Genomic DNA, 12,860 nt, shown 5'->3' with positions numbered 1-12,860 from the left:
AAGCATATATTTACTGAGCAATGTTCAGGGTTTGTAAAATATTTGAGTTAGAAGAAAAAAAATCTTAGTCAATCATCTTTCTTTTACAAATCTAACAAAAAGTTCAGGAATCTTGCAGGGGCAGCAGCATGTCATCAAAAGTTCAATAAAAACTACAGTAAATAAACTTTTTTTAAATTTCAAAATATCTCGAGTATTAAAATTTGACTTATGTAGTTTTAATTTCAAACAAAGACAGAAGGTACAGAGAGTTCTCAGGTCAGAAGTATCTATGAAAATTTTAATAAATTATTCCCTTCAATTAATCTTTCCATTTTATTTATTTATTTTTTTAATCGGGCGTATATGATTCCTTAAATCGCCGATGCCAATATTCATCAAAATGCCGAATATTGGCGCCGATAATCGGCCCAACCAATAATTGGTCTATCCCTAGTACTACTTTAGGGGCAGTCCACTTTATAAATTCAACCAAGTAGAAAAAAATTGCATCGTTTTATACTTGCCTGCCCTGCGCCCTCTCATATCCCTTTGAGCCCCTCCCCTCCCTCATACATGCACGCACCCCAAACATCTCCTCCTCCCCCACCCAAGCCAAACCTCCCCCCTCCTACCTGTGGCATCCTCCCCAGCCCCGCTCCCCCTCCTACAGCCACTATGGGCAGTCCCGTTTGCGCCGACACAAACTCCAGCATGGGGGCCAGAGGACCCCAGGCCGTGCGCGGGGGCCTCTCCTCTTCATAAACCAGACCCTGTAGGGGCCGCGCAGCCAGCAGCTCACACAGCTGGGACAGCACCGTCTTAGGGCTGCTGTCGTTCACCTTGAGGAAGGAGGGGAGGAAGTGATGTAAGAGAGGGGTAAACACAGAGGGGGGGGGGACAAAAAGAGTTACCAGACGAGATCAGTGTGTCTTGACTTTGTGTTACAGATATGGAGGGTGCGTGTAATATGCATGAGGTGAACAACACGGGTTTTTTTTGTCAAAGAGCCGACTTGCTCATTGTGAAAAGCCTCACACAACTGCAGCAGCGCGCTCCCATTCAGCTGGTATAATGAATGATATTGAACAATGGCGGCTCATTGTCATCCCCTCCCTTCAAGTGAGGCTGAATGAGCAGAGAGTCGAGCGACATTCTCCAACCTGTAGCCAGATGACGTTGGCAGAGCCCCACTGGGTGACCACGCTCTCCCCCAGGGAACCGTACACCCGGCCGAAGCCGGGGTACAGCACCCGTCCCCCGGGCCCGGCCACCGCCGCCTCCGCCTGCACCGTGGCGCCGGCGTGGATCACGGCGATGTTGAAGTTCATCATTGTCCCCGCGTCGCGCTCCCGCGGGCTGGGTCGCAGCAGCAGGTGGGGGGAGGCATCCGCCGGGCCTCTCCACTCTGCCAGGACCAGGAGGAGAGAGAGAGTAGGTATGGCCACCATGGCAACCTGCCGAGGGGGGAGGCAGATATGTATGGCACGAAGAGAGGGTGCCTGGAAGAGAGAGTCGGCGAGGGACGAGAAGAAACAAGCGAGATTAAGTTAGTCTGAAATGCTTTTTCCTCCAATATCCACTATGGAGGACATTAAACCAGATCAATAGAGTAAAAGAATTAGATGAGAAGAAGGTCGCTGAGAGAAAGACAGACAGGAATAGAGAGGCGGGTAAAAAGAACGACCGAAAGTGATCAGAGATTGCGCAAAGGTATGACTGCTTTGACTACATATGTCATATGTGACCTCACTAGTCTAAACATGACATTCAGATTAAGATTACATTTTTAGAATGTGAGTTGTGCAGCAAAATCCAGCTCTTTTTATCCATCTCAGGGGGGCGGCCATTTTGCCTCCTGCAGTCGACTGAAGATGACATCAACCAATCAGAGCTCACCTGTTTTTCCGAAGCTGCGCTGTGATTGGTTGTTACCTGAGACCTGAGCAACATTGATGTCATCATCAGTCGACAGCAAGAGGCAAAATGGCCGCCCCCTCAGATGGATTAAAAACGTCTGGATTTTGCTGCTTAATTTATATTAACCAGAATACTATTTAGACGAGTGGGGCTGCATAGAACATACTGTTAAGAGAAAATATTTGGCTTGACTTCCCCCTTTAAGCAGTCAGTCTATAAAGTAAATTATTTTAAAAATAAAAAGGAAACTTTTTGTAGGTAAACGCAGCGAGCTGTGTAACTGCTTCCATTTACATTTTGATATGTTTTCAAAAAAGTAATTTGAGACTTGGACAACTTTGCTATGGCAACATATGATGTAGATAAAACGCTATGCAAGTGCACTCCTTATACCATTTGCTATTATGATCCAATTGGACTTTTCAGTTTTTGGACTATGACTGCGAGTTGTGAACTCTTATATTGTGTTTTATTGATGGCGTCTATATTTATAATTGATAGTGGTAGAATTAATGGGTAGAATAAATGGGATAAGTACATTTTAAATTCATAAATAAAATAAAATATATTTTGATATTGAAATGGAGATAAAAGGGTACCGAAGTAGGAATATAAAAATGTATACTTCTTTCTACTTATTTTTTAACATGAACTTACTAGTACTACCAAAGACTGGGTTGATGACTGTCTTACTTTATATCTCTTGTTGCTTAATATGATGTTTGTTTGCTTCACTTTTTTTTCTTCTTATAATTTTCTGCTGTTTACAAGTTTTGACTTCAAAATTCTTATTTTGTTTAGTTTTTTTATTATTATTTTTTATGCATGCTTGAAATAAAAATTCAAATCAAATCTTAAATGCAGGCCCGGGTACCAAATGCACGTCCTGCCACTGGAGCGCACATACGATGAGGAATATGGACCATATATAGGAGGGAAAAAGTTGGAGAAAGGGAAGGAAAAGCAGGGAAAAAGATGAAACTGTTGCTGCAAATAGTAGTGGGCCTTTTCGAGCGAAGCAGGCCGAGGGAGTTAATAGCAAGCAGAGGCAAAGACGGGGGCGGAGGTGGTTATTGTGCTGCATGAATGATAACAACAATTAAGATCACCGTAGACGCCCTTCACCCTCCCACCCAGCTACAACCACGCACATTCGAATGTACACACAAGATGAATGCATGGCCACACCATGCCCGCAGAGTTGCTAAATGATAGCAAGATGTGAGGGTTAATACGGTGCACGTACACACCAACAAGGACGCAAAACGATAATGACCACCTGGGAGATAAACGGGGTTAAAACGCATCGCATTGTTTTCCATTTTCTTGCCTCCCTTTCTCCATTTCCTTCTTACTTTCTCCTCAAACTGCCCCATTTCCTGATTTCCATCATTCCTTCGCCCGTCGTACACAATTGCGCTGATTAACAAGGGCCGGGACAACACCGCCAGCCATTCCCCCCTAAAAGTAAGTCTCCCTCACTGTGCCTCCATTTGCAAGCCCTTTCCTCGTCTTTATGATTCTCGCTCCATCTTCATCCAACTCCAGCCCGCTCCCTGCCACAGTCTGATGATTCCTTGACCCCCATCGGTCTTTCAGGTGGGAAGAGGAAAATGAGAAAACGGCTAAAATATGGCATATCTGACCCCAGATTGGAGCAAGGATGCGCTTGAAGAGAGGGGGGAACAAAAATGAGGCATGGCGCTGGGACCAAATGTGAAGTTAGACGCATGAAAAAGGGTATTGATCACTGGGGCGGCGTGTACGTGTTCCGCCTAAATAAATACACTGCCAGACCTCATATTTTGAGTGACGGGACTGTGTGTGTGTGTGTGTGTGTGTGTGTGTGTGTGTGTGTGTGTGTGTGTGTGTGTGTGTGTGTGTGTGTGTGTGTGTGTGTGTGTGCGCGCGCAGCGATGGGGTTCAAGAAAAAAGGAGTGAGGCGGGTATATAAAAGGGATAGAGGTGTGTTGAGATGCACAGTGAGAGAGAATGGAAAAATGTGATAATGAAGGAGGGGAGGGAGAAAAAAAAACAGGCATTTGTAGTTTTTTTTTTTTTTTTTTTTGGGTGCGCTGTAAGGCGTGGAGGATGGTGGGAAGAACAGCGGCAGAAATATGGTACATCGTATAATTTGAAGGAGATATATTCTGTACTGTACCAAGCTGCGAGCCGTTAACTGTTCGGCTTGTCACGGTATTTCACTCTCGGGAGACGCAGCTCAGCTCTGCCAATGTGTGCCAAAGTCAGCCTTGTTGGAAGTGTGAATACAGTGTAGTGAATGTCCTCTGGCAGCGTGTTCTCATGAGATATTTAGTAGGGAATTGTACCAAAAAAAAAAAAAAAAGGTATGTACCCTCAGCAGCGATAGAGTGCATTCCCCAAATTAAAGCATTTAGTAGAGCACAGAAGTCCGCCATTGGCCAACATCAGTGCCCTGAAGATAGCGGCGGTTTCTGGCATGTACGATATGTGCGGCCACACAGGGCACAAAAAAGTGACACAATAAAACGTGAAATTGTTTTCATGACATTTAAGTTATTGGTGTCTTTATGGTGAATTACACTACAAAATTATTCATATTTAATAACTAGTAGTTTCAAAATTAGTGTGGCAATTTTGAGTTAATTTAAAGTTCCTTTAACACCACATACTGTATTTTTTTTTTAACGCGTGATTACCGTAATGTGAAACGGCTATAAAGACAGCAAGGTAAGCCTTTGTAACGTTCCTAAAAAAAACAAAATGCGATCGGGAGAGTCACCCTACCCCACGTCGTGCTCTCGTCATTCACCAGGCGCATTCAAGAGTTTTGATCGTCCCTTTAGGAACGCTACGGAGGCTTACTTTGCTTTCTTTATAGGTGTTTCACATTGCTCGGCAGAGAGCCAGCCGCCATTCTACGTCACGACGCACTGAATGCGACGTAAATAACAATGGCAGCGTACGTCAAACTAAAGTTTCTACAAAATGTATTAAACTGGAAATGATTTATGAAAAATTAATCTCATAGATATGCTAATAACAACCAAATAAATAACATAGAGAAAACCTGCCATTACAATCTGTGTTTCTTTTAACTCAATTTTATAAATTATTATGAAATTACTGTATCAATAACTAAAATATGTGGTCATATTTCTACTAGTCTAACATTTTTTTTTGCACTTTTATGTTAACAAGAGTATGAAAACTATATTTTTTATTGTACATTTAGAACAGATATAAAATTTGTGATTAATTGTGAGTTAACTATTGAAGTCATGCAATTAATAAGGATTTTAAAAAAGAAAAGAAAAGAAAACAATGACAAAAATGAATAAAAAATAAACAGAACATGCTTTTCTTAAATGCACAGATAATAGTGTGAGTTCTAAACCTAAAAAAAAGAAAAAACAGACATAAACACAAAAAAACTTCGAGATGTCGCAAACAAAAACTGTTAGCAATGAGTTGATTTCAAGCGACAAATTTGAAGGTGGAGCAGTGACACCAACTTGTCAACTAATTAGTTCAACCCCTATGCAGAACCTCTCGATTGTGGGGCCCAATATCAGCGGCCTGCTCATGTTAATGTACAATGCATAGTTACCATAATAAAATTGACAAGTCTTACCACAAAGAGTTGCAGAAACGCAACATTCACGGGGGAAAAAGCAAGTATTATTTTGAAAACCGGATAACAATTTCAGCTACAATTCAAATGCAAGAATATTTCATTTCCAGTCAAATAAAGTTTGACTAACTTCTTGTCAGAACAGACTGCCCGTGAGCATGCAATCACATCTTACCGAGTAAGGCTGCAGTGAAGTAAATCCTCATCTACATTATCTGGCTGCAGCAAATCCAATCTGGAATACTGCAAACAGTACAACGAAAAGCGCGTGTAGAAGCTGACAGTAAACAGAGACTAAGGAAAGCTGAGGTTGAACGATGATTGTTTCACTTGACTTTCTGCCGCCAATGAATCTTTTGTTGTCATGCAAATCTTCACATTTTCCCCTCCACCTCCCTCTTGCAAAAAAATAAATAGGATAACAAACATCTCTTTCCAAAGGGCTGCTAACGTGACCTTCCGAGTTTAGCATTATTCTAATCAGACGTTGTAAACTTTTGATTGATCGTAGTGCACGCACCCTTGATCGTGATTATATCGGCATCCAAACAGGCACTGTATTTTATTTTGTCAACAAGCAGCCTACTATAGCTACACTAGTCTTTCTTCCAATTCTATTTTGTTTGGATCAAATATGCCAACGATTGTAAGAAGCCAACTCAAGAGCGCCTTACTCTGAGCGTATTTATTAGCAGGCAAACATTAACGCAGGCATTCTCAAAAGTACATTTGAACCGTTTCAACTGCACTGCACCGCACAGTCACTTTAACTTAAGACTTTCAATGTTTATCCACAGGAAACTGTCGCTGGCATGTGTGCAGGTCTCAAAGAAACACCTGCGCTAGTTTGAAACTTTATTGCTCTTTTAAGTAGCTGAAGGCAAATTAACTTCTTCTGAAGGGGAGCAGCAAAGGGAGAAATTGTGTTTCAGAAAGAGAAAATTGAGGGATAGGAAAATATCCCACTTGGAGCTTGTAAGCTCCAAGTGTTGTTAGTTGAAGAAGTAATTTGACTGTCAGAAGCCCAGACAACAAATGTAATCTTTTTTCAGCAGCATTTTTTTTTATATAAAAAATAATAGAGCAGCATATCTGCACAGAATAGCCATGTAAAACAGAATCTCTTCAATGTCAAAGTCTAATACAACCGATCAATGCAGATAACGACAGCTCATGTCGTCCTCATAGAGTGGACCGCCGAGCACCTCTAAAGAAGTCCATCCATTCATTCATTTTCTAGAGTGCTGGTCCTCAATGGGGTCGTGGGTGAGCTGGAGTATTGAAATAAATTGAAAAGCATGAGCCCTGGGCAACTGTGAAGGCTGAATTTTGCTTCATAACTCATATTCCAAAAATGTAATAATCAGAATGTCATGTTTACACTAGTGAGGTCACATATAACATATTATTGTCAAGAAATGTTTAAGGTTGACTTACGCTTGAGGTGGAATCATCCTTACAATTCCAAATTATTGTTAGGATAACGATGGAGAATAATGAAGAAACTTCTGAACACAGATTTCTTTGATTAGTTCAGTTTTATTTTGATATCAAGTTGGTGTAAATCCCAAAACGGCGCACCCTCTCAAACCTTTTTTGCGTCCCATCTAATAGGGCTGAAAAATGTATCGCTAACATTACTTGTTAATACGCAAACATGTTGGGTTACACCCTAGAACTTCTGTCCATTAATCTTCTCTTTGTAATTGTGCCAGACCAAAAAAGCAGCAGGTCAAAAAATAACCAACTTACAAAATCAGTTGTAGCTTTGAATGTAGTTAGAGGACGGCTAATATTAAATAAATGCATCTGGAATAATTTCTAAACACCATACTACAAATGTTTTTAATCATCTATATGCCAGCGACATGTAATGACAGACAGAACAATTAACGCTCTCCACTCAACGGCAGAAGGTTCCATTAAAGTGTGTGTATCCACCTGTTTCCCTTCCTACAACAGAATAATAGCTTTGCGTTCAATTAAACACATCCTGATTTGACACCAAGTTAAGTAGCTTATTTGCGAGTACATTGAGACAAGAACATGATTATTTCACACTTTTTTGCAACATTCTTGTTTGTTGGTGTGCTGTGATATTTTTCGAATGTAAAATGTGTGCCTTGGCTGAATAAAGGGTATGGAAACGCTGCAATAGAAAATGGAGGGACAAATGGCATGGTTTTGAGACGTAGGAGGGCTGGAGAGCCCACGCGAGCAAGGGGAAAATATGCAAACTCCAAAGACAGACGATCCAAATGAGATTCAAACCTGCATCTAACAATGAGGCATCTGTTCTAAACACTATCCCACCATGCTTCCAAGATTATCTCAAATTTCTGTCAACGGTTTCAAAATTCAAACTGCACTGTTAACACTTACTCACGGTTCATCGTCACATCTTTGGTATTTGGGGCAATTTTGAAGTGATCGTTTTTGAATGGACAATATACTTACTTTGTAACTGTAATGCCCCAGCATTTGGAAAAGCAGAACCATAGATTCCAATGCCCTTTAATTAACCATTTGTTGTACGCCGGGAGAACAGCAGAGCACAAACACAATGAACACAGTCACGCAGGAATTACTGTGGACCCCAAAACACTAAGCACCTAACGATAACGGCAATATTGTGAAACTGAAAGTACCACAATATCGTCGTCGTCATGTCACGATATTAAAAGCAGTACATCTGTTAAAAAGGTGGGTTTGTATTCCGTTTGTGCAGTTCTAGCACCCTCTGGTGGTTCGTTTTTAGTGAAGTTTAATTTTAATTAGGAATGTTTTGGTCACGTCCCATAAATCTGTCATACCAGCAAATATTTTTCAACATCTCTGTCAAAAAAACATTACTTTTTGCCCACTTCAGCCAAACACAGCATTGTGAACTATATAGACCATGAAACTTGCACTGCTGAGCCAATACGAGGCTGGAGCACATGACAAAGACATGGCCTAGCCTATTTCTTTGTCACTGCTTTTATGTACAAAATGAATACACTTTTTTTCACTCCAAAATAAACACTAGATAAAGACTGGATGATTCGTTAATTTGCGGTGGTGATTTAATTCTCAACCATCACACCCCGACCTGTATTTTGCCATTTTGTTGTGCTTTGCCATAAGCGGGACGTTTCTGGGCGGAAATCACAGAGCGGAGGGCGTGTCACTACAGGCAGGCAGCCCGTTGCATACGAGCAGAGCGGCTTCAACGAAATCACTAACAATGGTGGACAGCAAGAAAAAGGGGACGTGTTCCACTACAAAATGTGCAGCGGATAGCGCACGATGGAAAAAAAGTGAATATTGGTTTGGCATTTACCTACGTCCAAGCAATGAAGGAGCGGCTTGGGCTGAAAAGCGACACAGAGTTGGCCTGCTTGTAAGGTAAGTACCAAACACAGAACATGTTAGCTTGCTAATTTAGCGACATGCTAAGTCACACTGACAAGGGTAACTGGTAATATAGAACGAGGAGGGTCAAACTTGTATTTACACCGTGCAATTTGTTGTGTGTTTACAAACACAAAAGCGACCATCCAGTTAATAAAAACTTATAAATACGTTCTATTTTAAATATTACCAGTGTCCCCCAAAACGTATATATACATTTTTTTTTGTATTTTTATGCTAGAGCATACAGAAGGCTTTGATGCACCCTCTGAACTGAAGGGAACGGTTGAAGCAATGGTAATTATTACAAAAACGGCCAGCAGTTGGCAGCAGAGTATGAGATCAACCAGGGCCAACAGATTTGTGAATAATGATGAAACTTAGCTAAATTCGAATGCTAATTGCTGAAAAACAGAAACAGATAGAAATATACTTTTTTTCCTGATAAAAGAAGAGACTCTAATCTTTCTTTTGTTAGGTTCCATGTTTTTATAGCGATAAAACAAAATATTGTGTGGGCCTTGCAAAATCCAGTAAAACAGCCAAGAGCGAAGGGGGTTGCTTCAGTGAAAATGGCTGGGAGTGAATGAGTTAATATCATGAGTTTTTATACAGTATTGTGACCTCATATTGCCAACATCCCCACAATATCGTGATAAAGATCACAGTCCCCCCCACCAGGCAAATGTTGTATGCTGAAATAAGCTTGCAATGTTTTTTTTTAATATATTTAATGGGCGTGGGAGGGATAAAACCATATTCATATTCATGCAATGCACTTTTCCCCATTTGAAGATGAGACATTTCCAATCTCCCAGTTCTCTTGACTGCAGCTTTGTAGCTGCAACTGCCAAAAAAGCTGCGCAGCTTCAAAAGACGAGAATGAAATATTGATTCTCGGTGTGATTTTAGGTAAACCATCACAATGTTCTCAGATGACCCTCCTTCCTCGTTCACTGTACATCCGCAGCAGGTGGCCTGCGGTGACACTGCAGGAGTGACTCGAGGGCTGCACGAATACAGGATGCCAACGCTCGAGTCGTCGGATCTGGCGTTCCACGCCTCTCGCAACCCTTTCTAGTTTCCCCCCTCCCGCCACCCGCCGATGCACTGAGCTCCAATGGAGGCGGGTGTGCCAGACACCGCGTCACATCTGCGGGTGGGGGAAACGTGAATGGGAGTGTGGCGTGAGAGTGGGGAGCACACTGGAAGCGCAATGTTCAGCGTTGTTATTATTAGGCCATGTCGGACTCTGCAGCTTCATTTCGTTCTGTCATGCAGAGTAATGGAGCTGTTCCCTGCTGCCTTTGGCTGCGGCTGGAGTGAATCAGGCCGACCTGCATTAGACGGTCAATACACAACACACGGGAAATTTATGCGCCGCACTGTAAACATGTAGGCCATTTACGAGAAATTGCACCATCTCGGAGAAAGGGGACTGTTCCTGAAGATAGATCAATATGTTTTTTTCAGGGCCAATACCCATTATTAGTGGTCAAGGATGCTGATATCTGATATTTGGAGCAGATATTAATTTTTAATAAAAGAGAAAATATTGAGATCAAAATTTGCAAAAATACAAACTTCACTTCTTAAAGTTTTTGAATTTTTAAGCATATGTTTATTGAATAAATTTCGCCCTAATTAGGTGGGTGTGACAATTAGTGGTACTTAAACTTGAACAACTTGTAAGGCCTGTAAAATAATGGAGTTACAAAAAAAAAAAAAATCTTCAAAAGTTAAATAAAAACTTAAATAAATCGCTGCCTATTGTTTTGTTTTTTTACAGTAAATAAAGTTTTCCAAAATTTCAAAAATATCTTAAAGTAGTAAAATGTTATTTTAATTTCAAGCAAAAACAGAAGGTGCAGGGTTAGCAATAATATATAATAATATAATAATTAGTTCCTAGAAGTTAACACTTTTTAAAATGGATCTATTATCGCCCGTATCATTCAAAATGGCTGATGCCGATATTCGTCAAAATGGTGAATATTGTCACCGATAATCGAGGACGTTTTGTCTTTTCGTCATTTGTACATGAAGTGTAGGCTATTTGGGGAAAAGTGCAGCCTCTGTCATTTTCTTCCTTCATAGCTATAGCATCCCACGCAAAGATAATACTATATAAGACAACGGCAGCGCACTGCGAGGGCCACAGTGTGCATATTTTGGTGAGTGTGTGTATATATGAGATGACATTAGGAATGAAGAGAAGAGTGCAGCTGGAGCTCAATGTTCCTCGTGTTAATTGGCCCATACTTCAATCACAGCCACTGGAGTGTGTTCTCTATCGCAATAGATACACTCTCTCTCTCTGTCCTGCGCACGCACACACTCAGTCTGCACTGGTTCATGCCTCCCTTCCATCACTTCCACTGCCGCATGTTGAGCTCCAGTTGCTACGTTCTTTCCTCTCCAAAGCATACACGTCTTCATCTTTGCCTTCATTCTTAACCCCACACCCCCCTTGCCTTCTTCCTTCTTTGATCCATGTCATGTTGACGAGCTGCCAGCGAGTGATCTGTGCAGCACCATGTACACAGTAGGTCTGGCTGGATGATATAGCTAAAAAAATCCTCACAATATGAATTGAAGCCACCTGAGCGTAAAAATTGTAATGGAAATATTTCCGAATGGGTTATATAGTTCCTTAGCAACATCGCAAAAACAAAAGCAAAGATATAATGTATTTTCTCTTGACACTTCAAATTACCTGCTTATTTGCTGTTCATATTCGGTTAATATCCGCTGTCAACGTCCGGCCTTAAGTGTACTAGTCCTGTACTATCAATCACTTTTTCGAGTGCTTTGCTACATTCCACATTAGCTTAGCGCAGTCCTTATCAAATATGGGGGTGGACCCCCCTTGGGGGTGTTGCATGTTATCTCCGGGAACATGTGTTTTGTTTTGTTTTTGCATCACAAGAAAAAAAGTGTAATTGCACATCCACTACAGTAGGTGGCAGTATCATTGTCAGACAGGGAGCATTAGCACCTCTGCAGATGAATACTTACAGCAATTTTATAGACAAATTATACAATTTATAGTGGCAGCTTTTCGGAGGGGCGTGACAAAAAAATAATTTAGAGGCACCGGCTTAGCGGTTAGCATGGCTTCTCATGCTCTCTCGTCTTGCACGGTGTGTCCCATGTTTAGCTACTCCTCAGCCTCCTTTAGTCAAGTCAAGTCAACTCATGTCAGAAGTGTCACATAAGAGACCATGGAGAAAACGATTAGTTACGTAAAGGAGAGGATCCGCATTGCGGAAGGTAGTGTTTAGCCACGCTAGCTAGCATGCTGTAGCTTGTATACAGACATATGGCCGGCGCAGAGCAAGTTAGCTTAGCCAGTTGTTCCGCAAGCAGCCGGGAATGCTGGAAGGTTGGTGATTGTTCAATTGTTTTGTTTTGTTTTTAACCAGCTCAAAACTGGTTAGTGCCGGCAGGTGGCAGCTCCTCCAGCTCCGTTGTAAGACTTTCTTGAAGACATTTTGACACCGAAACAGATACGATAACAATATCAACAAGCATTGGTCGCAAATGGTTGATAGAGTCGAAATCTTAACCGCAAGCCAAATTCGCACCGTCTAACACATATATCGTTTATAAGGCGCACCAAGAACATACAGTGTGCTTGTTATTATGCTTCTTCCTCCATAGGAGACGTTATCAAACTTCATAAGTTATCTGTCAAGACGCTTTTCTGCCAGATACAAATATTCATGATGAGAAAAAAAACATGCCACGGGCTGATAACTCCATTAACGCTTGATGCTTTCATGAATGTTTTTTTTTCTGATATGGAGCAGTTAGAGCCAAGAGGGTGGCTGGTTTAAAATGGAAAATCAACTGCAGCTAGCAGACAAATTACAAGATAATGTAATTATACATACGCTCATTCAGAAGCACTCAAATATTCATACAAGAGGGGCAAATGATGGCTGCACTC

General features: G+C 41.3%; 1 protein-coding gene across 3 annotated transcripts in view; it reads right to left on the bottom strand.

The window, feature by feature from the left end:
• The window catches only part of grin2db (glutamate receptor, ionotropic, N-methyl D-aspartate 2D, b), a 79,885-nt gene that overhangs the window by 50,690 nt on the left and 16,335 nt on the right, over nt 1–12,860 (bottom strand). For 2 of the 3 annotated variants that reach the window (XM_086077877.1, XM_086077875.1), the window contains exons 2-3: nt 1,143–1,481; nt 615–821 (exon numbers count right to left, since the gene is read on the bottom strand). In XM_086077877.1, the coding sequence (XP_085934003.1) occupies nt 615–821; nt 1,143–1,430 (495 nt within the window). In that variant the 5' untranslated portion in view covers nt 1,431–1,481. Of the gene's footprint in view, nt 1–614; nt 822–1,142; nt 1,482–5,690; nt 5,759–12,860 lie in introns of all 3 variants that reach the window. The other variant, XM_086077876.1, reaches the window with a different exon arrangement.

This window comes from Leptonotus elevatus, chromosome 6, assembly GCF_054856555.1.
Source record: "Leptonotus elevatus isolate MCC_2025b chromosome 6, RoL_Lele_1.0, whole genome shotgun sequence".
NCBI lineage: Eukaryota > Metazoa > Chordata > Actinopteri > Syngnathiformes > Syngnathidae > Leptonotus > Leptonotus elevatus.
Note: the sequence above shows the minus strand (reverse complement) of the source record. Positions and strands in the feature narration are given on the sequence as shown.